This window comes from Bombus vancouverensis, chromosome 5 (assembly GCF_051014615.1).
Source record: "Bombus vancouverensis nearcticus chromosome 5, iyBomVanc1_principal, whole genome shotgun sequence".
Classification (NCBI taxonomy): domain Eukaryota; kingdom Metazoa; phylum Arthropoda; class Insecta; order Hymenoptera; family Apidae; genus Bombus; species Bombus vancouverensis.
In genome coordinates this window covers 9,284,788-9,308,858 of record NC_134915.1, presented here as the reverse complement: position 1 = coordinate 9,308,858, position 24,071 = coordinate 9,284,788, and the positions used below count along the sequence as shown (strand labels likewise).

Genomic DNA, 24,071 nt, shown 5'->3' with positions numbered 1-24,071 from the left:
TTTCTTAAATATTATTAAAAAACATAATCTTCAGGATTAAATTGTAAATGATACGTTTTATTTTGAGTGGCAATAGCTATCCAGATATTATTATATCTGTGCACTTCATGATATATTGACTAAAATTTGGAATATTAAATGTTGAAGATAAGGAAGTTAGAGGAAATTTATTGTAGATTCTATTAAATAATTATGTACTATCTAGAAATATAGGTGGGCGATTATTATACCTAAACAGGCCTTCCACGCTTGGAACCTAATGGCATCTTCAGCTTCGTCCTGCCTAGTGTCTCCATGCTGTAGATACCTCAAGTTCTTTAGATTGTAACCCTCCAAATTAAGTTTGACTAGCGAATAAAGCAAAAACTAAATAAATATTCCAATAATCAAACATCCTATCGTATCAAAACCCAATTCTCTACCTCGTTCCTCGTGCGACAAGCCGGCTAACATTTGGTAAAATATGTGGTAATTCTTCTCATCCGGTAGTGGCCTGATGACTCGCGTTTGGTCCAGAAAATAGCAGTGTATCTTCGTTCTGTACAAGGCACCGTCCGTAACCTGGACCTCTATAAAGTGACCCTAGAGGAACAACCCCCATAATCAATTCTACCCTTTGCCAGAGGGAAAAGGAAAAAGAATGAACTGTCACGTACTATCCTAGAACTCTCCGAGTTGGTGGCAGTCTTTGCAGATCCCAGAGACCTAAGAACTGTGAAGGCTGCTGCCAAATGTTTGAAGGCGTCCGTTTCTGGACCACCTCCAGCCACGTCGAACAATTGCCTAAGTAACAACATAGAGGCGTATGTCTTGCCGGAACCACTGGTCCCTAAACAGCAACAATTAACATATAACTCTCAGAATCGTCGTAAAATAGATCAAATAATACACATATAGAAGATAGATCTAAAAGTAAAAGAGATAGTAAATATAACAAGCTGTATAGGTATTAAATAGATTAAGAAGATTTGTGGATGAAAAATGTCGGCTGCTTACCGGAAAGAATGATGGCCTGGGGGTATCCGGTTTCCGATTGCTGTCGCACGGCCTCCTGAACGACTTTGTTCAGTTGGGGCGCCAAAGGTACGGCCCTGGTGCTCGTTAAGGTCAATGGATTCCTGACGTCCGTATATGGATTGATACAGACCAGTATGGGGCCCACGTTCGTCTGAAACGCGTTTCGATTATCTACTCGTCCGATTGTCGGTTCGTCCACAAAGCGTCTTGACACGCGGCGATCGCGGTACAGCCCTCGTCAGGGACGATGCGAAATGAGACTACTTTTTCCTTCACTGTCCAACCGTGTTGCTTTTTGCATTGTTATTGCGTATCGGACGCGTGGGTTATGGATGCCTAGATGCCGCGTGCTTTGCAACCAGCCATCAGACAAGATTAATCGCAGTTCGATCTTGCTGAGCCTGATTATACCAAGCTGATACTAGGGGCATCTATCTTGTCTTTGTTATTACGTAGCACTGATCACCGCGAAATTATTCCACATAGAAAAAATTTGAAATTAAATTATCAACAGAAGAAGGGGGGAGAGATAAGTCACTCACTGGAAGAAGCCTTTCTACGATCTATTAAAAATTGTTTAGATCAAGAATGTTCATGCATTTATTGGATATTTTGTTGCGCGAAAATATTTAATACGCATAAGATATAATATCTGTCGATGCTTAATCGGCGAAACAAATCTGCACTAAAATTGCATAAAAATTGGAATTTGCACAAACATCTCTGGTCTACTAGTAACGATCGACTTTTCCTCACAAAAGAGAAAGAATACATCCTTGAACTACGTCTTTTCTAGAGATCTTCGTCGAGCGTGCCTGAACAAGATTCACGAGTTGATATTTCAGTATGCATCGCGGTTTATTTGAATAGCATTCTGGAAGAGGGTTGGAAGGACGCCTGGAAGTATGGACACTCGAAAATTGGAACATCTCGGGTTGGAAAACGAAGAGTGGACGAGAAGAGAGGACGATAGCGCAGTCTGATGCAACAATGTACGAGCGGCGAGGCTTTGGCGGGTCTCGATTCCTATTAGAAGCCCATCTAGAGAAAGCAACGCCACGCAGGATGAACAAAAAGATGAAAAACGCCCGAAAGCCGAGTGGGGAGAGAGAAAACCGGTCCCACGTCAGGCCCCGTGGCCTCTGATGTTCGCCTCGATTCCCTTGTGCTGCGAGCTTTCGTGCAGCTAGCTCGTACAGTCGAGCTTAGATTCCTTTTGAAATTCAAACCGGTGTTAACACACGTGTTTTACATCATTCCTTGTTGATTCTGATTTTTCTGTCTACAGCGATTGGCGACTGTATTTGCATACTCTTTTACCATAAGAATCTTTCATGAATATATTATGTGTACTATATGCACCATTTTGAAATTTCACATTAATATTGTAATGAGACGTGACTATAGTGATTATGTCGACAAAGTTTGAAATAATATCGAAAATGTATACATAGAAGATATCTGTCGCAAGCATAGACTTCGCAGAGCTTATTAAAGCATTTAATTAATACAATATTTAATGAAGTCACGTTTAGCCTTATTATACGATAACGTTATTCGTGCCTCGTTACAGTGCTAATGAAATTGCAAAGTGTATCGTTAACACAGCTAATTTATACACAAAAATATTCAAATCCTCTGACAATTTACTGCCTGTATATGTGTACTTATGGTTTCATCGCGCAATATACAGTTCGCAAATAAACAAATACGAATGTAAATAAATTCCAAACATAAACAAGTCCTCCAATGTAAACAACTGATACAAAAAAAAACGATTAAAAACGATGAAAAGAAAAGTGTAAATAAACAAGCACGGAATGCAAACACGTGGAGAATGTAATCAAACGATTGGATAATGAGAAAGGAATAATTAATCAGGTGGCGGATATCCGTAAGAAAATGACGAGCGCGTTCGTTTGCAAAAAGTAATTGCGACTGGAGCTACAGGGACCGGAAACGGAGCCGTTTTTGCGTCCATCAGAGCAGCTCGGTGCAATCAAACCGCGCGATATCTGTCCACGGTCAACGAGACCATCGACAGACTTTTTCACCCGAGGCGTTCCCTTTCTTTCGCCTCGGTTTCCCCTCGTTTCAACGACCTATTGAGAAACTCCCGATTTCTCCTTCGAGCACACGGCTATCTCTGAAGGGGATACTCGGTCGAGACCTCGTTAAATTCGACAACCCGATAGTACATCGGGCCGCCCGAGCAACGATAATCGATAAACCAGTAAAGGGAGGAACAAAGCTCCTTTCGAGGATTTAAGAGTTAGATTAATTGATCTTCGCGGTGTTCCAAGTATGAAAACTTCTCGAGCGTTTTCACGATTTTACGAACGTTGCAGATGTTAAATGGTACGGTACAGTATCTTTGCTAACGGGGCATTCATCTCAATTAGAAGCGGCGCGAACTTATCGTGTCCTGTCGTCGCTATCGAGGCCGAGAGTGATTGATGCACCGGCCGATTCAATTGGCGAAGGGCAAAGAATGCGCGGCTCGATTAGGTGAAATTTGTGCCGATTATCGGAATGTCAGATTACGGGATACCAACATAGAAGTCGAAACGAACGCGCCGATATCATTGTGCTATGATAAAAAAAAAACTTGAACTATCCCAATATCTACGTTTTTCAACATGTAAAATTCCTCGATTCTACCATTAGTCTGACTTTAAATAAAGTAAAGTAAGTTAAATAAGTAATTAAAGTATAAAATTCATCTTCGGGTTATATATTATTCTACATTTGGGCTACAATTATTTTTAATTCCAGATAGCCATCGAATGAAAAAAATAGTGAAGAAAGAAACACTCACGTGGTACTGTTTGGCACAGAATCGAGCCTGTAGACACTTGAGCACCGCATCCTCCGTCAGTGGTCCAGGTAGATGAATGAGGTCGTCCAAGGCCGTGGAGGTTGCAGGCCCAGACGAAGCCGCGGTACCTTTCGGAAGACATCGGTGCTGACCCTGATTGCTCTTCGCGTTTTTCACGTCGGCGATAATGCTCGAGATCGGTGGCGAGCGTAGACAGCCCAACGCCGTCACGCACGACACTATACCGTCGTCAGAAATCCTATTGTGCCGCTTTGGTGGATCCAAATCTGTTCACAAACGCGAAATCCTTTTATTAATAACTTTTCCTATTGGTAGAAATGAAACATAACAGGTTACTCGTGTATTTATTTGACAAAAGCTAGTTTAATCTTAAGTCATATAATCGCCTAAATTGTGAAATATTTTACGGTATCAGTGAAAAATGGAGGCAATTGCTTTGTGAAGTAGTCGAATGATGAATCAGCGTTATAAATTTCTCGAGGACGAAGTAGATATTTGGTGCGTAATGTCTGTGTGTGCTGCACGAGGCGTGAAGAGGTTAGTATATCAGAGAATTTTGGTATATCAGGCAGCAGAGTCAGAGAAAAAAGATGAAATGTTATAGAATACTAAGTTTAAATGTTACAACGCGTTACCGAACATTTTCCAGGTTTCTTCCTTGGAGAAAATACGAGAAAAATAGGTCTGAATGGCAGCGACCGAGGAGCGTTCGAAGCGTGTTCAAACGAATCGCGGCTAACTGTACCCGCGTGCAATTTCGCCAGGCGGGGCTCGATTAACCGGAAGGGATCCGAGATCAGATGCAGCATAGCGAGCCACGTGAACTGCTTTAGTCGACGCGCAAATATTTTTATTCTTCTCGGCTGGAAATCGCGCGAGATGGGGTCGCGTTGAAATAAATCGCAACCTTTCGCGCTGCGATATTTTTTTATATTTTTGTTTTTGTCCATCAACCCGAAACGGATAAAAAAAAGAGTGGAAAAAGGGGGTGGGGTGGAGATTTAAAAAACAGTAGACACAACCTGGACCAAAATCCAGGGACCAGAGGAATGGTAAATAAATCATAAAACGTTTGACGAATCGTTGGGGAAATGGCAGCTCTGTAAACAGACGCGTTTACTGTTCCGATGATTTCGCGGGCAGAGCTTCGAACTCTGGTTATTTAAAATATCATCCAACCTTCGCCAATCCAGGGGGTGAAAAGGCTGCACTCGCCTGCGCTCTAACGTATCGCGAATTAACGTAATGACGATATTACGCGCCGTTTAAATATTAACGAGCTCGGAACGAACTCGATGGATGTCCACATGAACGATCCACTGTGGACAGTTACAATTTACATATATAGCATGATCCGTTTTAATTCGCAATAATCGCCAGAACTCGTCGCTTGATTATAGCCTTATCCGACGGAGTTACGTAAATTTCATCGTAGATCGAGTGATCATGATGGAACACTAGATAATGTAACGAACGCTTGATGGATAAAAATATAGATGAACCGTAGTTTTCGCCGTTTGATCAACTCGGTAATAAAGACATCGGATTGAAACGAGAATCTGGCTCGAAAGTAATAAAATTACCTATCGATATTACTATGATATAACATTCACACTTATCCTAGAATTTTAAAGCTACGATATTTCCTAGTTTTCAATATTTTTCCTAAACCACAAATTTTAAACTCGGCTCAAATCCTGTCAAAAATTTCTCATCTGCACTGTCATCGTATATCTCCAAGTAATAATATTCCTCGACTTCTCTACAATATTATAATCTTCAAACTGATCTTAAATTCCGAAAAATTCCATGCTCATTACCATTTTAAAGTATCCTAAAACTATGTAAAAATCCTGAACCAAGTCCAATATCTGTCCTGTACTACGATTGCCAAACATAATTTTAAAACTTGCAAAAACACACACATTCACATCCAATATCAACATCACCAGATTCAACCTGTTCTCTGTAAACCAGAATCACCCAGTTGCATGCATTTCCTAGCGAATCCCCAGTACGGTAGTAATGCAGCGTCCTGCATCGACCATCCATCGAGATTCGCCAGGACGCGTGCACAGCGTGCACCGCAGCATACTGACCGGATATTAAATTATTAGCCGCGGTCGAGTTGTGGCTGAGCGTGTTCGCGCCGGCGTGATTGACGTGCGGATGGACGATCGCGGACGCCGTCAGCGTGTGCCCCGAAGGATGACCGAGGCCGTGGGGCAGTGTGCCGGAAAGCGGTAGCGTGGTCCTTGGTGGAACAGCGGGCGCCGGCGATGACGGAACGCCGCCTTTTTCCGGGCTCTTTGACAGGGGCGCCGATGCACCACTGTTCGGCCCTGAATTGTTCGGCGGCTGGTTCACGTGCAGCCGGTTCCTCAGGGTCACCAGTTCCGTGCTCAAGCTCCTCAGACGTTGCTGGAGATGCACCGCTTCGTTCGACGACGAGGCATCTGCAACACAACGGATTACGTTAGATCTAGTTATTAGAAGGTGCATCTTTTGTAATTTCGATTTTGGAAATTTTGAAATCGATGGAAGTTTCCCAGAAAAAAAACTCTGGCAAGCGTTTTAGAGGAAATTTTGTCTGCACTATACGGAAGAATCTTGATTATTAGGAGAATGATTAATAAAACGATTAGAAACGATAAGAACGATTGGGTGGAAATGTTAATTGATAAGAATTGTTACATTTTTAATCGGGTGTCCCAATTTAATTTGCTCCTGTATAATATTGATGTCGATAAGAGAGTTTATAATAAATGATATTCTGAGATATGAATACAAGATTATTCGACAACGAGACATCTGTAACAGAACGGATTACGTTAGATCTGTGCATGTTTTGTAATTTCGATTTTGGAAATTTTGAAATCGATGGAAGTTCACCAGAAAAAAACTCTGGCAAGTGTTTTAGAGGAAATTTTGTCTGCACTATACGGAAGAATTTTGATTATTAGAAGAATTATTAACAAAACAATTTGGTAGAAACGATATGAACGATTGGATAGAAATATTAATTGATAAGGATTGTTACACTTGTGGCGGGTCGGTATCAATAGGACGCAGACAGGTCGAGGCATCAACGCGACGCAACACCTCCCGGGCGATCCGCTGGTACCAACCGCCAACACTAGAGGGCTACGACGACAACGAGTCTGTCTAACTCGCTAGCGGTCGAATATACGAGCGATTGATACAAATACCGCACCTAGCGAGACTCCCTCTACGTCTAAGGCAGGGACTACCGAGCATAGCCTTACTGACGAGTCCACCGGTAGTCCCGGGACGAAACGCGCAACCCTCTTTTCATCCGCCACACACTTTTAATCGGACGTCCCAATTTAATTCGCTCCTGTTTAATATCGATGTCGATAAGAGAGTTTATTATAAATGACATTCTCAGATATGAAAGCAAGATTATTCGAACAGTATGTCATAATTATTCGGTCTTTAAAATCAATCAAATTTCATTTCAATTTCGAAGCTTCGTGAAACATTTAAATCCTTCTATTTATTGAAACCAGAATAAGGCCAAAGCATACGATAACCAACCACGTTGAATCGTTAATTTTTATCTAAACCCATGAAGATACGCATGAACGTTATTTCATACAACATCCGCAAATACGAAAGAGTTAATATATTCACCGGAACGAAAACAGTCGAAATCAAAATTCATAGGGGCGGCAAATCACCTGCGAGAACCAAATTTTCAAGGGTCCAAAGAACATTTACCCAATCGAAAAGCTCGTCGATAGGCTGGCAAAAATCGTTGGGAGTCGGGGATGTTTGTTATGCGCGCTGGGTGGTTGGCAAACGAGGGTGCGCTCTCTCTGGCGCCGATAAAAGGGTTATTGCACGTTTCGCGAGCGCCATGGCAAACAGCGGCTCGCAAATTCGAGGCCGAGCCTCGTTTTCTAAATGAATTATTTCTATACGTGAAATGGCCGAGAGAGGACCTGGCCTCTACTTTTCGCCCCGCGTTTCCGCTTGAATTTTCCACCGTGTCCACATTATAGGCAATTTAGCCAGCCGCTAAAGGTGCAACGAACGAGCCCGTTTCGTTAATAGCCCAGCCCTATGGAAAATGTACTTAGCGCGCGAACACGCTACCCAGTGTGTCCACCTGAATATTTCACGTGAAAATTGTATGCGTCACGTAATCGGGTCGATCCTGAAAAATTCCTCGCCACTCGTTCCCGTGTCATTAGCCATTGATCGTACCCCATGGAATTATTCATTTAGCTTCATAATAGCGCCACATGATAATATTCTGCGAGCTCGTTAATGTACAGTATGGATCGATATGCGTGGAACGATGGGTTGGCTGATTCCTCGCGGAAGAATGAATAGGAGACCATCTACAGTGTTATCCCCCTTTCATTAGGATGAAGTAATTCAAAGGAGTAGAATTTTTGGTTTCTCCTTTTTTACTAATTAATGATCATCTTTGATAAATCTCTATTGATTTTCCCCGTCGTATGAAACTAGTAGACAATATTATGATAAAACCGGTCGTTCGTGTTATTCAGATATGCATACCATAAGCGAAGGACTTCGTTTAACAAAAATTATTCACAGTCGATCGTTGAATGTTCAAATAATGAAAGATTTTTCTACTAAAGTAGCAACTAACAAATTAAGTAGCTTTGAAGCTGAAACGTTAAAAATTTCTTACACAGATTTCTATCTTAACGACGTAAAAATGTCCAATAAATAAGAATTTGGAAAATTTTCGAAATAGATATAAAATTAGATACCCGATTTGCCAAACAAACATTAATTAAGAAACCGAATTCTTATGATTTAAAATTATAAATAGCTCGTAAATTTCCTAGAACAAGACAAATTTGAATTACAAACAACTCTTCTTCTTCTTCTCCTTATCTATAGCTTAAGCTGTCCCTAATGGTTGGAACGTCTGCGAGACAAACTACCAGCTAATTCTAATCACCCGATTCTCCGAACTCATCGATCAGACTCGTTATCGCGGTATTCGCGTTACAGAAAATCGAGGAATCGCCAACGTGGAACACTAAAAGGCTCTTTTCAACGGATACCAGTTCGACTGGTTTCACGAATATGGGACACGAGCGCCTGGTTCCGTAGTTTACGCAGCACACAGATACGCTGTCGATTTGTCATAGCGAACGAACGTGTTCGTTTTCTAAATGTTCCGATTAGAAACCAGTATATCCCGTCCCGCGGAGAAACGCCGTCTAATCTGCCCCGAAAGTCGATGGAAAATTCAGATAACAGCCTGTTCCTTCGTTGAAAAGAACCGTCTGAACTATAATCGAGCTTATGTCTGCTCGAAGTGAGCTCGAAAGTGTCTAACGACAAATGCCTGGCATCTTAAGAATTTAATTCCTTGGAGAAATAGAACTATGGGGAGATTAAGGGATAATTGCAAGAGGAAGTTTGCTGACAGCTGCTTTACTTTTTTCCTTTGGTGTATTAAGGTGAAAAATACACTTCAAAGAACACCTGTTCTCTCATCTATGTAATTATTACAGCCAACCTGCTAGGCTGACTTTTTCATCCGGTTTATACCTCGGCCAACGATCGTTTGGCTCGTGTAACGTTTTCGTGATTAGTACAAAAAAGTAAAAAAATAAAGATCTTCTGAATATACACGAAGCGAGTAAGAACGTATATGACTTGATAGCAATTAATCCACCAATACTATACCTGCACATAATTCTATTCGTATTGTATCAAAGAATTATACATGTACACCACAATCGTGAAAATAAGTAAAAACAAAGCTTGGATGGTTGAAAAGACACAATTTTAATAACCTGAAATCTGCTACATCTTCTCATATTAGAAAATATTATGTGAGAAAGACTTCGTTATACTACTCCAAAATCGAATACAAAGTCCGCCTGAAATTAGGTCTTCGACCAACGCTCATTCGACACGCTACCGATCAGCTGGCAGGAAAAGAGTAAGAGGAGTGGATATTTCTTTATTTCATCAGCCTTTGATGCGTTCTGTGAAAGACGGCTGTCGATCGAACGTCAAAAGGTCATAGAGAAACGATACACCTGTCAACGAACCTGATTGCACGCTCGTGACAGATTCTCGGTCTCGAGGTCTCGCTTCAACATCTCCGCTATTGTGTCTTAGATTAACGGTACCCAGTGGACGGCTGTCTGCAAACAGAGTCGCGTTCGCGCCGGGAATACCGAGATCCTCGCGAGTTATTCACGAGAAGAGGAAGCAATCCCGCGAGAAAGGAAGCAGAGAAGACAAAAAGCAAGCGTACCAGACAGACACAACGTTTCTCGTCTCTCTTGGAAAAGTAGGAAAAAGAAGTAAAACCACGAGGTGCCATTCTCTCTTTTCGCAAAACTCGCAACGACGCCGCCTAAAGAGGCTGGAAGGAACAACCGTCCATTTCTTCTCTCTCTCTCTCTCTCTCTCTCTCTCTCTCTATTTTCTTTCTTGTCATTTTGTTTTCCTCTTTTCTCTTTTTTTTCTATGTCTCTGCGAGAAACATTATGCGAGAGAAAAAGTTCTTGGTTTCCAGCGGGAATAAAGCGACGCGTCGAACGTCAGGCCAAGAAAGTGTGACTTTCGACGAGTCACCAGCTTCGAGGAAGTAATCACCCCCTTTCGAACTACGGCACACGAGAAACTAGGATTTACGAGCGGCCACGCGAAAATCACCACCATAGTGCTCGTACACTTGGCTTTTCGCTCACTCCGGTCTCTGACTCATTCAGAGGATTCAGGGGTTTGGCCATTTTCATTCATCTTTACTTGCTACGCAGGTCGGGACTCGTTCGACCCTCTTTTTTCTCCGTTTAGCCGCGAAGCTTTTTGATGCCCGTTAAAGAACGTCTTTTATCAAACTTACGAATGGAAAATACACGTATTTCTACATTAATCTCTACCTGCTATTTTTATGTGTACTACAAATCCTGAAAATTCTTATTTTCACTAAAATACATTCTTGTCTTTTATCAAACTTACGAATGAAAAATACACGTATTTCTATATTAATCTCTACCTGCTATTTTTATGTGTACTACAAATCCTGAAAATTCTTATTTTCACTAAAATACATTCTTGTAATATTATAGAATCAAGAAGAAGAAAAAAAGGTAGAAATTTGAATATTCATGGTTCTGGCATAAAGGTGTCAATATATGCGTTGTTATTTTTATCTGGAATCTAGTATATGAAAGAAGTTGACAATTTATTCGAGCTAGAATTGCTGGTGGCTACAGCGTTCTTCGTGTCTGGAAATGCCGATTATCGAGCAGACACTGTCATCGTATACCGATACTATCGCATGTCTGAGAATCGGAGACGCGAGACCTCCGTGTAAATAATGCAACGCGCGTACCGATCCGCGAGCCGCCGTTAAATAACTTATTTCCAAGTCTGCGAGCCTGTTACACAACTAATCTCGTATCCGGAAGTTGGTTGTCACAGGCGCCAACGGAACCGGTCGCATAAAGCGAAACAACAGACGTTGGATCAAAGAGAGAAACTGTCTCCATAAACGAATTATGGCAGACCAGAAAGTCCGTGATTCAAAGGAAGAGATCAAAACGGCAAAGATCCAAAAGAAAATCCGAGAAGGTCCGAGGAAACTAATGAGACGGATGAAGTAAAAAATGAACTGCGGCTGAAACAGCGAAGGGAAGGAAAATAGCTGAAAAGAGGGTAAAGAGCGGAAAATACAGTAAAGGCGAAAGAAATCGAGCCAAAGCAAGAGAAGAACAAAGAACACGAGGATCAAAGAAAAATATAGATCTACTAAAAAACAGATGGAATCAAAGGGAGGAAGAAATTAGAAGAAAGTCGGAGAAGCGAAAAGTAGCGGCAAAGAGAAAGAGTAAATATCAAAGAAACTGAGAGAACGAGAGGAAAGCTAAGGAGAAAGGGGGGCGGGGAACGAGTAAAAGAAGGGTAACTAACGCGAAGAAAAGGAGATAACCAAAGACAAACAAAGGCGAAAAGAGAAGTTCAGTGGAGAAGAGAACAGGAAGTAGTCGGAAGACCAAAAAGACGCGTCGTCGAGTGGAGTGGGAGCAGAGAGAAGTTCTAACAGCATGAACAGAGAAGGTGAAGAAGAGTTTGGAGGATGGCGGGACATGGATCGTATATCACAATGAGGTAAAAGTTTAGTGGGCCGTTTTGCGAGCTAAATGCATCGCGATCCATGAAACTCGACTGCACAGGGAGCACTTTCAGTCGCTTTCGTCGATCGAAAGCGATACTAGAACGATCTTGATTCCCGTAGGGTGCATTGTGTGTACGCTCTCGGTCAAAATGTATTTTAAAACGGTGCAAAAGCTTGGATGGGGAAAAAAGTGCATTTTTTTACATTCAACTCGATACTTGACAGGGATAGCATGATACCAATCGACGGAAATTCGTCGATGACCGATCGAGATGCCGCACGAAATTAATCCCTTTTAGACGGCAGCCGATTGGCCAGCCGATCGGGACCCGAGCTTTCGTGAAAAATTTACGCGAATTCCCGGAATACCGCTCTCGAAAACACCGGTCAATTCGACGAGAAAACGATAGTACTTGGATGAGCTGGCTTTTAACACTATCAAATACTTTATCGGCGCACGATGTTTTATATTTTTGTAGTAGAGCTACAGCCAAATAAAATAATACTTCGATAAACGAGATTCTATGAACATCCAACACTTCCTGCAACATCCAGCAGCCATGGGTTAATGCAACTGTTTCCTCGATCGAAACGTGTAATAAAAGCCAGACCGGAAACAGAACGGACAATTCGACAAGAGAATGATGGAAATTCGATAAACCAGCTCTTAACACTATGAACTATTTTATCGACGCACAATATTTTATATATTTCCGTAGCGAACCGAAAAGTTAATAAAACAATTCTTCTATAATAAACAATAACCCGTAACCATCTAACACTTTCTGTACGATCATTCGAATAACCATACCTAATGTAACTTTTCCCAGAATCAAAGCGTCGAACAAAAGGCAGGCAAGAGACAGGTCGAATCGACGAGTATGCATCGTATCGATGATTAATTATCCTCGCCACTTTCCACGGATCGTTCTAAACGTCGGGGACGCCTTTCCATTGGAAGACGTGGGTTGTATATGAAAGAGAGAAGAGACAAACGAAAAGGGCCTGGCAGGTATACACCGGACGAGAAGCAGGTCCTACTGCGGCGGAATTAAAGCGAACAGGTACCTTCGGGGTTGAATGCTCGTTCGGAGAAAACAGGTTCTTTTTCGTCTTCTTCTTCTCACGGCCGTCTACACCCTCTTCGCGTTAACTTACCGCACGACGACGAGTCATCTACCAACGATGAAGAACAGCGGAGTGAAACGAAGGGAAAGAACGCGCGGTGCCGTCTTTTACCCGCGACTAGGGACACGTTATGTATATGATCGGGACCAACTACTCGTTTATCGCGTCTTATTTAAATTCAAACTACATTCGCGCCATGGAATCGATCCTCTTATGCGCGCCTTGCCACGTGATATACGTATATTTCTAGTATTCTTAGTAAATAAAAACTTAAGGGATGTAAAATATGAAGAAATATTAGATACATAGAATCGTACACGTAGCGTCGCTATTGATTGACAAATGATTTGTCAACTGTGTAATTCAGATGATAAAAATTAGTTATAAATTTAATTATTATAAAATGATCTATAGAAGATATGCAGGGAGAACTTGATGATTTGTAAACTAATTTTTTTCTCCGGGATTATTTAAAAATTACATTCATCGGGAAATAGAATAAATTGTGAAAGAAGTGTGTGAAAATTTGGCTAATATTATTTTTCATAAGTGAACGCATCGCCTATGATAAAGATCGATAAGAGCTCAGAATTAAAACTTCCAAACTACGAAGTAAAATTCAAAGTGTACGGCAGTTTCATGCTCCGTATAGTTATACGTTATACGATAGTAGGTTAAAATGCTTCGATATTCGATAATACCAAGAAGACATAATCTGTTTCAACCCGAGTAATCACGAAATCTTAGTAAGACGAGTATTCGAGAAATTCAGAACGAAGGGCGAAGAAACGAAAAGTGCGAAGAAAAAGAGAATGGAAACAGCGAAGACTATCTTAAACACAGCTGTTCGACGCGACCGGTCAGATAAGAGGGAAGACGAATCGATTGAACGGGATACCTCGCATTCCTCCATGGAGAAACCGCTTCATTCCTTCAAACGCGAGTCAAATAGAATTCAATCATCGAATCGAAGCACGTTCCTTCTTTCCCCGTTGCATAAGACGAAGCTTTTATATTTTTATACACGAACGCTTATATTGTTTTCTAATTTGGCGAATTTTTAACAATTTCGTAGACTTAGAACAACAGATTTAACGCGACAATGTCGTAGTTTTAGAGTTTAGACGGTTAAAATCGGACGTAATCGGTTTTACACGTGGTTGCTACTCGATTAACGCGTAACAACGAAAAGAGTCGAAAAGCCACCTCGGGAAAAAAACGTAATCGAGCCACGAGTGAAGTTTCAACCGGTGGAAAGACCGAACTAACGACGAGGGTAAAGCGAGTAAAAAAAGACACTGGAGAAACGGGAAAGGGGATAAAAGCGTTTTACGGCGGCCGCGCGCCAGGCGAAATCGAAATTTCTAGCCGCCGGTCGAGCCGGGGCAAATAGAACGAAAATTTTAATTGGAGGATGGCAAGAAGGGGTTGCAGGGAAAAAACGATGCCACGGAAAACGCTGGTAAGCGGAGAAACGGGTGGTTTCGGGGCGAAACTTTCAGTACGCTTCAAGTTCCCTGTAATTCGGCGGTTTACTCTTGTTCGAAAGGATGTAAAAAGAGCATAGCGTCTCTTTGAAAGCTTCCAAGTATTAACTTTGAAGAATTATAGCTTTTTATTAGCTGCAAAAGGTTTTTTTGAACTTGAGCAAGTTTCTATCTCCCTTGCGATTTTTTCTTTGAAGAGAAAATATTCATGGATTCATTCTGACGGATCATTTCATAACGACCCCATTATCTCAAATTTTTCACCATACTCACGAACATGCATCCATTAAAAGTTAAGTAGCATTTTTTTTACTCCGAGTTTGAAATGTTGAGGTTGACTGATAGAGGAACGAGTGGATGAATTTGTAATAGAAAAATATATTGAAATAAGTACAGGTATAGTGTATACTAATCCAGATCTTCCCTCTTTCAGTGTTACAATACAATAGAATATAATAGAGAGCACGTTTATACATTTATAGCGAAGAACATTACGAAAAAGTTAACCTTGGTGTGTAGCTCTAGCTGAAGACTACAAGAAACAGCAATAGAAATCTACTCTTTCGTTTCTGGACGTTGTAACCCAAAACGACATTTATATTCGAGGACATAGTAATATGGACCTCACCTTTTTTTTTCAATTTTTTTCTTTCACTAAATTCTATTCTTTTCGTAACAGCGGTCTCCAGGTCACGGCTATATAAAAGAAAAGATGTAGAGTTTTTATTGAAGTAATTACTTCAACGTGAAAAACCATCGTGGACAATGGACAACGTGAGAGAAGGGATCAGGCCAAACGAAAAATATCTTAAAATTCTGGTAACTGGAGACGAGACTACGAGCCCGGGAAGACGATCGAAAACAAAATTGTCGTGGGTAAGATGGAAGAAGATAGCGTGATCTCGAGAGGCCACAAATTTCCGCGGGCATGAGACAGACTTGTGGGGCTCGTGCATTATCTCACGCGAAACGATGACGTCGAGCCATGGGAATGTGTGTACCTTCCGAGAAGTCGAAGAAAGTCGACGGATACGCGTCGATGGCTACCTTTTTCACGACCTTTCGAGTGAAACCGAAACTCCTCCTTGACGCTGGCTAGCGTCGATACACAAAGGAGCCCAGAAGAAGAAAGAGACGGATGAGTTTCTGGGTGTATGCGAAGGAGGCCGGGCTCAACCTCGGGGTCTAATCAGATGCGGGTTAATCCAGACTGTTTCTCTACTCTTAAGGGTCCTCCACACGTAGGAGAGATCGGTCATTCTCTGACCGTGCGAACGTTTGATTTCGTAGTTTGAAACTGAATATTTGAAAATGATTGGGTTGATTTGTTAATGATAATTTACAATTATACTGCGTGCAAGTAGAACGATTTAGATCCTGCGTTGTTACAGACGCGTTGGTTATAGTTTTTTTAAAAATTGCTATTAATTTCAAATGCTATTAATTACCTGATCTTACTTTATCAATGCATCGTACCCAAAGTTAACTAAATTTAGTTTGTATTCAAAAAAAGAGATTGTAACAAAGAAAAAGAATTTGCTACAAAATGTAATATATATAAAAGAAAAGGCTGTTACCGTTAGTTTCGGTGTAATAAGCATTTTAAGGACAACGAAAGTAAAGTCGAAAGGCACACAGTGACGTCTAAAATTGCATATTTCATTTGCAACAAGTTACTTTACCAGATACGGAAGGTCGGAATTATTAAAAGCAACGCGCGCTTATGCACGAAGAATCTAGTAAACAAGATTTAAGAAAGCTGGACACGCCAAAGCGTTTAAGCGAAACGACGGAATTATATGAAGTCCGGTGGCGCGGGTTTCCCTGCGGTATAATGCGAAATTACGACGAAATTCGCGGATAAACCGGCAACTTTATGAACCCGGAATAACCGGATTTTTTCACTAAAATAGCCTAATTGTGCCACCGTGTTGCTCGCTTCCTCCGCCATTTCTTCCGGGATCCATGACGTTAAAGGAGACGTCTCTGTGCATGAAACGAGACGTCTCTTTTTCACGCGAGAACGAAATAAATGACGCCACAGTGGACGTATCAAAGTATTAAAGTGGACAAATATGACGCGCGTTAATTACTTCTTAATTTCACCTTGTCGTCGGGCTACCGTTAAAAATTTATATCTGCGACGCACGTCATCACTGCGAGCAATAAATGTAACAGCCTTGCACGTGTAACATTATCAAACCGGAAAACACGACAAACATCGGACGAAATGCAAGACACGCGACGATTTCATGGATTTTATTGATTTTCTCGGTATTGTAGTTGGTGATAGGTGTAATGGTTTGGCGTGAAGGAATTTATAAGGAGGGAAGGAATATTTAATTCCTGGAATTATTCGTACGACCCTACTGTGTTGACCGAAGTGAGAAATTAGAAATTACAAAACATCCTTTGTAAGCAGGTACATTGAATACACAGATTTCCACCGTGTATATTTGATTGAATCGACGTTTATTAAAATTTAATCTGGTTATTTATATATAGCAACCCAGACGATTAAATTGCCTAAACTATACAGACAGCTCTTGATAAACTGAAATTGAGTAAATTTAATTTGAATATTTTAATTTTTAGTTAGCGTTACTTCTATCGAATATATTTTATTTCTTGTTGTTGGTTTACGATGTTTTGTGATGGCTTATTTGCCTTATATACTCGGCTTATATACTCAGCTACACAGCGAGTGGTATAATTATTATACCATTTAGAAGTTTTCTGCAAAATAATTATAAGCTTAAAATGCAACTATGGCTTGATAATTTTAATAATTATACAACGTAAAAGTTGTTCCATGGATTAGTAATATTTTGCAAAATAAAAACTACAATATTATAAGATCCGTATTGCGCTTAACTAATTTTTTACCATTTTATGAGTTGTTAGATTTCTACGTAACTTGAGTCAAATAATTAATCGTCACAGAATCCTTAATCATCGTCTCGAGCTTTTGGAAAAGCGTTCCATTTCTGCAATCCTCTGAAAACCCCTCCACAGTCGACCTGTATCTAAGAGGATATCTCCCCAGTTCCCATCTATAAATTTCGAAACGTGTCGGAGAGTTAATTATTCAATCCCGTCGAAGACGTTGAATTTTCAGTATGAGTGCCACTTAAAGCGACCTGAACGGAGAAAAATACACCAACACACGGGTATCATTAGCCGTGTACGAGTGTGTAGGTTCGCCAGACTATCAATAATAGCCACACGATTCTCTCGCTTAGCGAGCTTTCAAGTAGTTCGATCGTGTGTTCCTCGAGTATGTCTCAGCCTCCTGAGCATAATTAAAATTGAATAAAGACAGAGACACCGTCTTGAATTTGAAGCTCGCCGTTACTTTTATTCCAGCAGCAATTTGAAATTCACTGTTTAAACCAGCGTCCGCCGTAACGTTAACATCCTGGGAACGGTTCCAAAAAAGAGTTAGAAGGTAGCCCAGATGGTGACCTAGCTTCCTCTAATGCTCGGCAATTTATGCGCATACGCTTCGTGCAATCTTGACCAAATCCACTGGCTAAATTGACCTTAATGTACCGCTATTTATGCTCGCTAATCAACTTCTATAACTCAGGATCACGTAAATCCTTGATGTTCATCTGTGCAAACCAACTTCTACGGTCTTCCAATGCGCGCGTAGACCAGAGATTTGACTGGAAACCTGCTCCCCAGGCTTCCAAAATCTCCAGAGCTCCCTCGAATGCGGCAATATAAATACGAGCCGGAACTTTGCATATCGGATATTCTTTCTGGAATTTTCTGACTGGCACTGAGATCAAACTTTCGCTTAGGAAATAGATCCCCAATATCGTCTCTAGTGTTTCGAGGTCCAATTCTGATTGCGGCTGATAACTTTCAAACTTTCTCAAACATCCAATATACTTGGAAGTTTCGAAAATCGAATGAACTCAAGAAGCCAATTTCTACCAAAACCTTATCAAATATTTAAAGATCTCAATTCTAATTATACCTGATAACTTTCAAACTTTCGCAAACATCGTAACATCGATTCCAAACTTTCTACATATCTCCCCCTTCATATTTTCTGATTCACGCTTAAACCAACCTTTCATCTAAGAAACTAATTTTCGTGCCCCAAACTTTTTTGAATTATTCTAATTACATCTGGCGATTTCTAAACTTCCTCAAACGAAGTACCAACTTCGAAAACATCCGTCTGAGACATTCAACGGATCCCGAGTTGGTTGCTAGCATAATACTAGGCACAATGCGCGCTCGTGTTTACCTGGTCGCGTCGGTGTGCGCACGTGGTATACACCAGCCAGCGGGGACTGGACAGTTGCAGTGGATGTATACTCGCTTAGGCCGTTGCCCCGCATAAATCCGAGCGAGAGAGGATTGCCAGGAGTCCAGGCCAGGAGTAGTCCCCTCCGCCATGAACTTCGTCCCGACAACTTTCGAAGATAGGTCAAGGGAGTCCACCAGGACACGGAGAATCTTCCTTCCGAATATAATGTCCTTCGTTGAACATAAACAGATCGACCTTTGCTCACTGAACCTTGTGTTTTTCGATATGAACGAGTGTGGAGATTCCAAGTGGTTCTCTGGGTTGGTAGGACTGCTTCAAAGGTAGATAATGTTTGGTTAACCTCTTTGAGAAGAAATTTATTAGGCTCGGAGTAAGATAATGTTTTTTATTTTTAGATTTATCTATGTATTTTAGATATTTTGGAATGCCAGAGAAAAGTAACGTGACTCTGCTGGTCACTAGATAACATTTAGTGTAAATCGAATACCTTCCACTGTATTTATTTGATCTAATCATCGTATCTTTTGGAATTTGTACGAATAAAGTAAAAAATAAACGTACAAGAGGTTTAATGCCTAGACAGCTCCGCAATTAGATGAAGTTGAAATAGAAGATCATGATATTGTGAAATGTCGTATGGGATAGCGGCTGCTATAGATTTTGATAGAATGGGAATGAGATTGATAGGGCACACGGTGGTTTTGGTATCTATTTTGTGGTAACTGTACAGTCGAGTTTTTGCGACGGATATAACGTTCACTTCTTTTTTGTTATTCGTTACATTTTTCTCATATTACTATCGATTCGAGGGGAGAGAAAACGAATGGAGGATAAGATGGACCAATATGGAGAACGTCGTTCACCCGGAGGGATCTGTGGCTTAAGGTCACGAGAACGCGAGCGGTCGACCGGTTGCCGAAAGCGATCGTTAACGACCCTCAAGGCTACGCGGTTTAACCAGAGGCCCTCGGAATACGTTCCGCGCTAGCCATTAGAACCAGTTCTAGCAAAAAATTTCGTAGAAAAAGGCTTTGAAGAATTCCAACTATCTTAACGTATTCCGAAAGATACGTAAAAATGTATCGTGCTATGATAGGAACAGAAGTTTCGAATCGTCCTTATCTGAACCGATAAGTTCTTTAAAAGCGATCGAGCAGCATTTAATGATCATGGAGAAAAAAAACCGAGGAATCGACAGGCTTTTTAATGACGCAACAAAAACTAGATACTAATTACTCCGCAAGATAATTCCTGAATAACGTGGTACAATGTAACGATATCTCTGGGGATCTCTCACGTCCCGAGGACAATTATGCGTGCTTTCCTGCAAGAAATATAATTACGAAGCCGGAGGCCGCGTGACCGTTTCCTGTCCTCATTCTATCTCACTTCTATTCAAGATCCAGACGCTTTTATCCACGTAATTGCGATCGTGCAATCGACGGCCCATTCCCTGTGACCGTATCAGTCTCCTCTGAAAACCTAGTCGATGTTACTCACTTCCACGAACACCTCGACTATACTTTCCTCTGTCATCGAGTACTTGCAAATATCCCTAAACGTTCCAACTATCTCTACCGAACTATCATTCTACTTAGCTAGTTGTAAGTTATAAAGATTGTAAGTTATAAACATATAAATTAAAAAATATTTCATTGCCCGTTCTAAAGAAATCGAAGACACCTGCAGTCTCGTTAGAGGAAATTAAGGACGCGCCGATGACAATCAGCGACACGATCTCAGGCCGTCAGCATCGCCGAACGGTGAATGCCACAGTCTACGGCAACGGCCATAAATTTCATCGTTCTGTACCGTGCACGTGTTCGAAGGTAACCCAGCGAGGCTCGATTGGCCAATCACTGGTCGAAGTTACCTAATAACGGAAATCGGTATCAGAGTCTGGCGCCTTTGAGTTCTCACGATGCAGAAAAAAAGGTTTTTCGCCTTCTGGACGTAAACAAGACGCGCGACAGGAGATGCGTGGGCGTGAGAGCGAAGGGGGCCGAGAGTAGAGAGCCGAGCAAAGGGTATTTCGGGTAAAGAGAAGAAAAGAAATCTTGACGAGGGCAAGTTGTGCAAGGAACACGGTGAAAGAGTCCACCGTTGATGATTCACAGAGTCTCGTTTCTCTTATTCCTCCTTTTCTTCCTTCCTCTTATTCTTCCTCCTCCGCCTCCCACTATTTTCTTCTCTTGCTCGTTTAACGAATAGCATAAGAAATGATGGGTGAAACGATGATAAAGCATTTAATGTTTCAGTGCGTGGTTTATGAGAGGAAACAATATGCCCCCGGGGGGGATTAATGCATAAAGTAAGAATTACGATTGCTATCACGAGGAGGAAGGGAAATAAACCGTGATGAGATAATAAATTTCGTTAACTGCACGGACTGCAGAAATGTACGAGACCTACCTGGAAACGTATACAGTTATATATAAACAGGCGAGCGTGGAGGTGGAAAGAAAAAGGAAAGTAACGGAGGAAAAAAGGGGCGCGAAATGCTGCGGAACGTAGAAAGCGTATAAGCGGGCAAAGTGAGGTAATACTCGGAAATTTTAATCTCTGTCGCATCGAGGAAATTGCGTGGTGCGAATTACACACATAGTATAAATTCTAGAATAATAGAGTATCCTACAGAAAAACATGTCTTTACGCTTGAACCGTTGTAAGTTCTCTATGTAACTGTACCTGTATTCAAACTCTATTCAAGAGGTAACCACGAGCTGTACGAATAAAAGAGCAACGAGGTTATTAAAACATTATTGAGAGGGAAGTCTAAAACGATTCTCAAAGTAAACTGCAAGTGTTTAAACTTGGTGTACGAGTCGTGTGGAAAAAAGCACGTTTCCTCGGTGAAGTCCTAATGAATCTTCTAATGGCCATTCTCGAGCAAACGAGTTAATAAAGCAAACACGGATTCAAAGGTATGAATGACAGGGCCGTGAAGCCTCGTAATAGGAAAATCCTCCGTGTTTTCCTGGTAAAGGAACCTGTCCGGTCGGTGGCAAGTATGCAGCGGAGGCAATCAACGTGGAGAAACCGCGAGGTCTGTTTTAACTGTAAAACGCAGGTAACTTCTCCAACGACTAGCCGCGCGGCTCTTCGTTTTCAGGTGAACAGGGGCGTAGTGTTCGTCGTGGGGCGCCCCTTACCTATTTCACCTGTGCTGGGTCGTTAAAAACTCTGTCAATTTGAAAATACGATAGCCAACCGTCGTAAAAAGGGTAGCCACTTGTAACTCGGTTACGATTTTAACGTTGAATGACGTTGAGCGGAGAACAAAGACGGAAAGGGCTTTGACGGTGGCATAAAAAAGGATACGAGAGAGTCAGAAATGAAACACGGAAAAAGAAAAATCCATTCTAACCACGTGAAGGGCTATTAAAAATACGCTTTTAATAAACGCAGCTTTATTGTACTGCCTATTCCCTTTTGTGTAGCTTAATCGGACTTTTGGATCGTTTCAGTCGTTCCTGCCATTCGAAATTCGTAACAGCAAGCGGAGAAGGAAACAAAACCACGATGATACTTATTGCTACTTGGTGCCTGCTGCATTTAAATCGTCCATGAAAACGAGACTCGGCGCGCTCAACGCGAAAAGGACGATCAAGAGCGATAGCCAGTGGCGTACCTTGCAATTTCTTCTCGGTCTCCCAGAACTTCTGCAGCTCCGTGAAGTACTTGTCCAGTATGAAGACCTTGGAGAGGCCCAGGGTGGCCATCTCAGGCGGTCGAGGCTCGTTATCGGCCAGAATTTTCTTCGGCTGACTTTAACTCTGTCGCAGCTTATTCTTTTTCCCCTTTTCCTTTTTAACTTTTCTTTCGCCTCGTACCACCAGCTTCGATCCAGAATGGGGATGAATCGGATTTCACAGATCATCCGTACATCTCACCAGCTGCCTGTTCATCGTGTCCTCGGCACACTCATCACCGCACTCGCACATCTTCCTTCCGTTTTCTCGCACCTCTTTCTCCGGCTGTCACGAGAAAAAAAAAATAGAAAAGAAAAGGAAACACAGAAAACCGGGCAGATCACATCGCACCTCCTCCAGGTATTACTGTTCACTGCAGTCGACACGGGATATCGCGCACGAAACGAAAAATTCACCTATATAGATCACAAGAACGAACTAGAGAAACCTTACTGAAAACCACGTAACCGGAGTAACCAAAGTGTATTTCCTGTCGAACCAGAAAACGCACGCGTATATTAAGGGAAAGTTTTCCACGAGAAATTTCGAGAAACACACTCGCTGACCGAAAAGCGTCGTTATTCCTTTTCCTCTCTCCTGGAGCCTACCGCTTTTCTCTTTACGTGCACACGCGTCTCTTCCAGGATCGTCTCTGAGTACGGGTACGCGGTGATTCGATAGCTTCAGCGTGTACGATACACCTGTCTCCGCGTTTCGTAATCATCCAAGTTTCGACAAACAACAGAGTGACACGACACGGGGACGCGTTTGCAGGAGCACGAAGAGTGTGGCGACTCGCCGAGTTCAACTGGGCGTCATTGTTGCCTGGAACCCACCTCCGTGGCTGGGCCCTATCTCTTCTAAGGTGTGTTCAAGATAACTTCGCGGCGGCCTCACCTGGCCGCTCGGAACGCCAGTTAGGTGGAAGGCACCACATGAGCGTGCCGGGGTCCAGGATGTCTGGTCGAGCAACAGGCGGTCGAGGTGGGGGCACTGATCCCCCGACTGGACCGTTGCTCGTGGATGCTGCATGGAAAAATGGCTGGGGCCCTAGACTCAAGAGTAGGCATCTCCCTCGACCTCCTCGGCTCGCCGCGGATCCGCTCGCGAGAAACTATTTCGCTCGAGCAACGAATACGACGCCGCGCCGGCTTCTCGCTCGTTCGATGAACTGTTGTTTACAAATACGCCAGAGGAACTGGTGGAACGATGCTGGAATGCAGCTGATGGAATTCTTTCCTCTCTGCTTATTTTTTTTTTTTTTTTTCTTTTAACGGAAGACGACGATAATGGGATTGGATATGAGATTCTTAAACTGCTCTTCTCTATTACAGAACGAGGAATTCATTTTACGATGAATTTGTTTCGTGTCGTTAGTTGATTTTAAAATGAAAGTGACATGAAACGGCAGAACCGGGATTCAGCTCTGTTTTTGCAGAGTGGAAACAAGTCACGGATTTTTGGTATATTTTTGACG

General features: G+C 41.9%; 1 protein-coding gene across 3 annotated transcripts in view; it reads right to left on the bottom strand.

Moving 5' to 3' along the window:
• dachs (unconventional myosin-IXb-like dachs) overlaps positions 1–23,518 on the bottom strand; it is a 30,901-nt gene extending 7,383 nt beyond the window's left edge. Inside the window, exons 1-7 of one of the 3 annotated variants that reach the window (XR_013058391.1) lie at positions 22,534–23,518; positions 5,956–6,312; positions 3,836–4,122; positions 997–1,168; positions 657–829; positions 423–582; positions 231–347 (exon numbers count right to left, since the gene is read on the bottom strand). Coding sequence is in view for 2 of the 3 variants with exons in the window: in XM_076618621.1 (XP_076474736.1) it covers positions 231–347; positions 423–582; positions 657–829; positions 997–1,168; positions 3,836–4,122; positions 5,956–6,312; positions 22,534–22,624 (1,357 nt within the window). In the remaining variant the exon portion in view is untranslated. The remainder of the gene's footprint in view (positions 1–230; positions 348–422; positions 583–656; positions 830–996; positions 1,169–3,835; positions 4,123–5,955; positions 6,313–22,533) is intronic. The other 2 variants (XM_076618621.1, XM_076618620.1) reach the window with 2 other exon arrangements.
• Between the last annotated feature and the right edge of the window lie 553 nt (positions 23,519–24,071).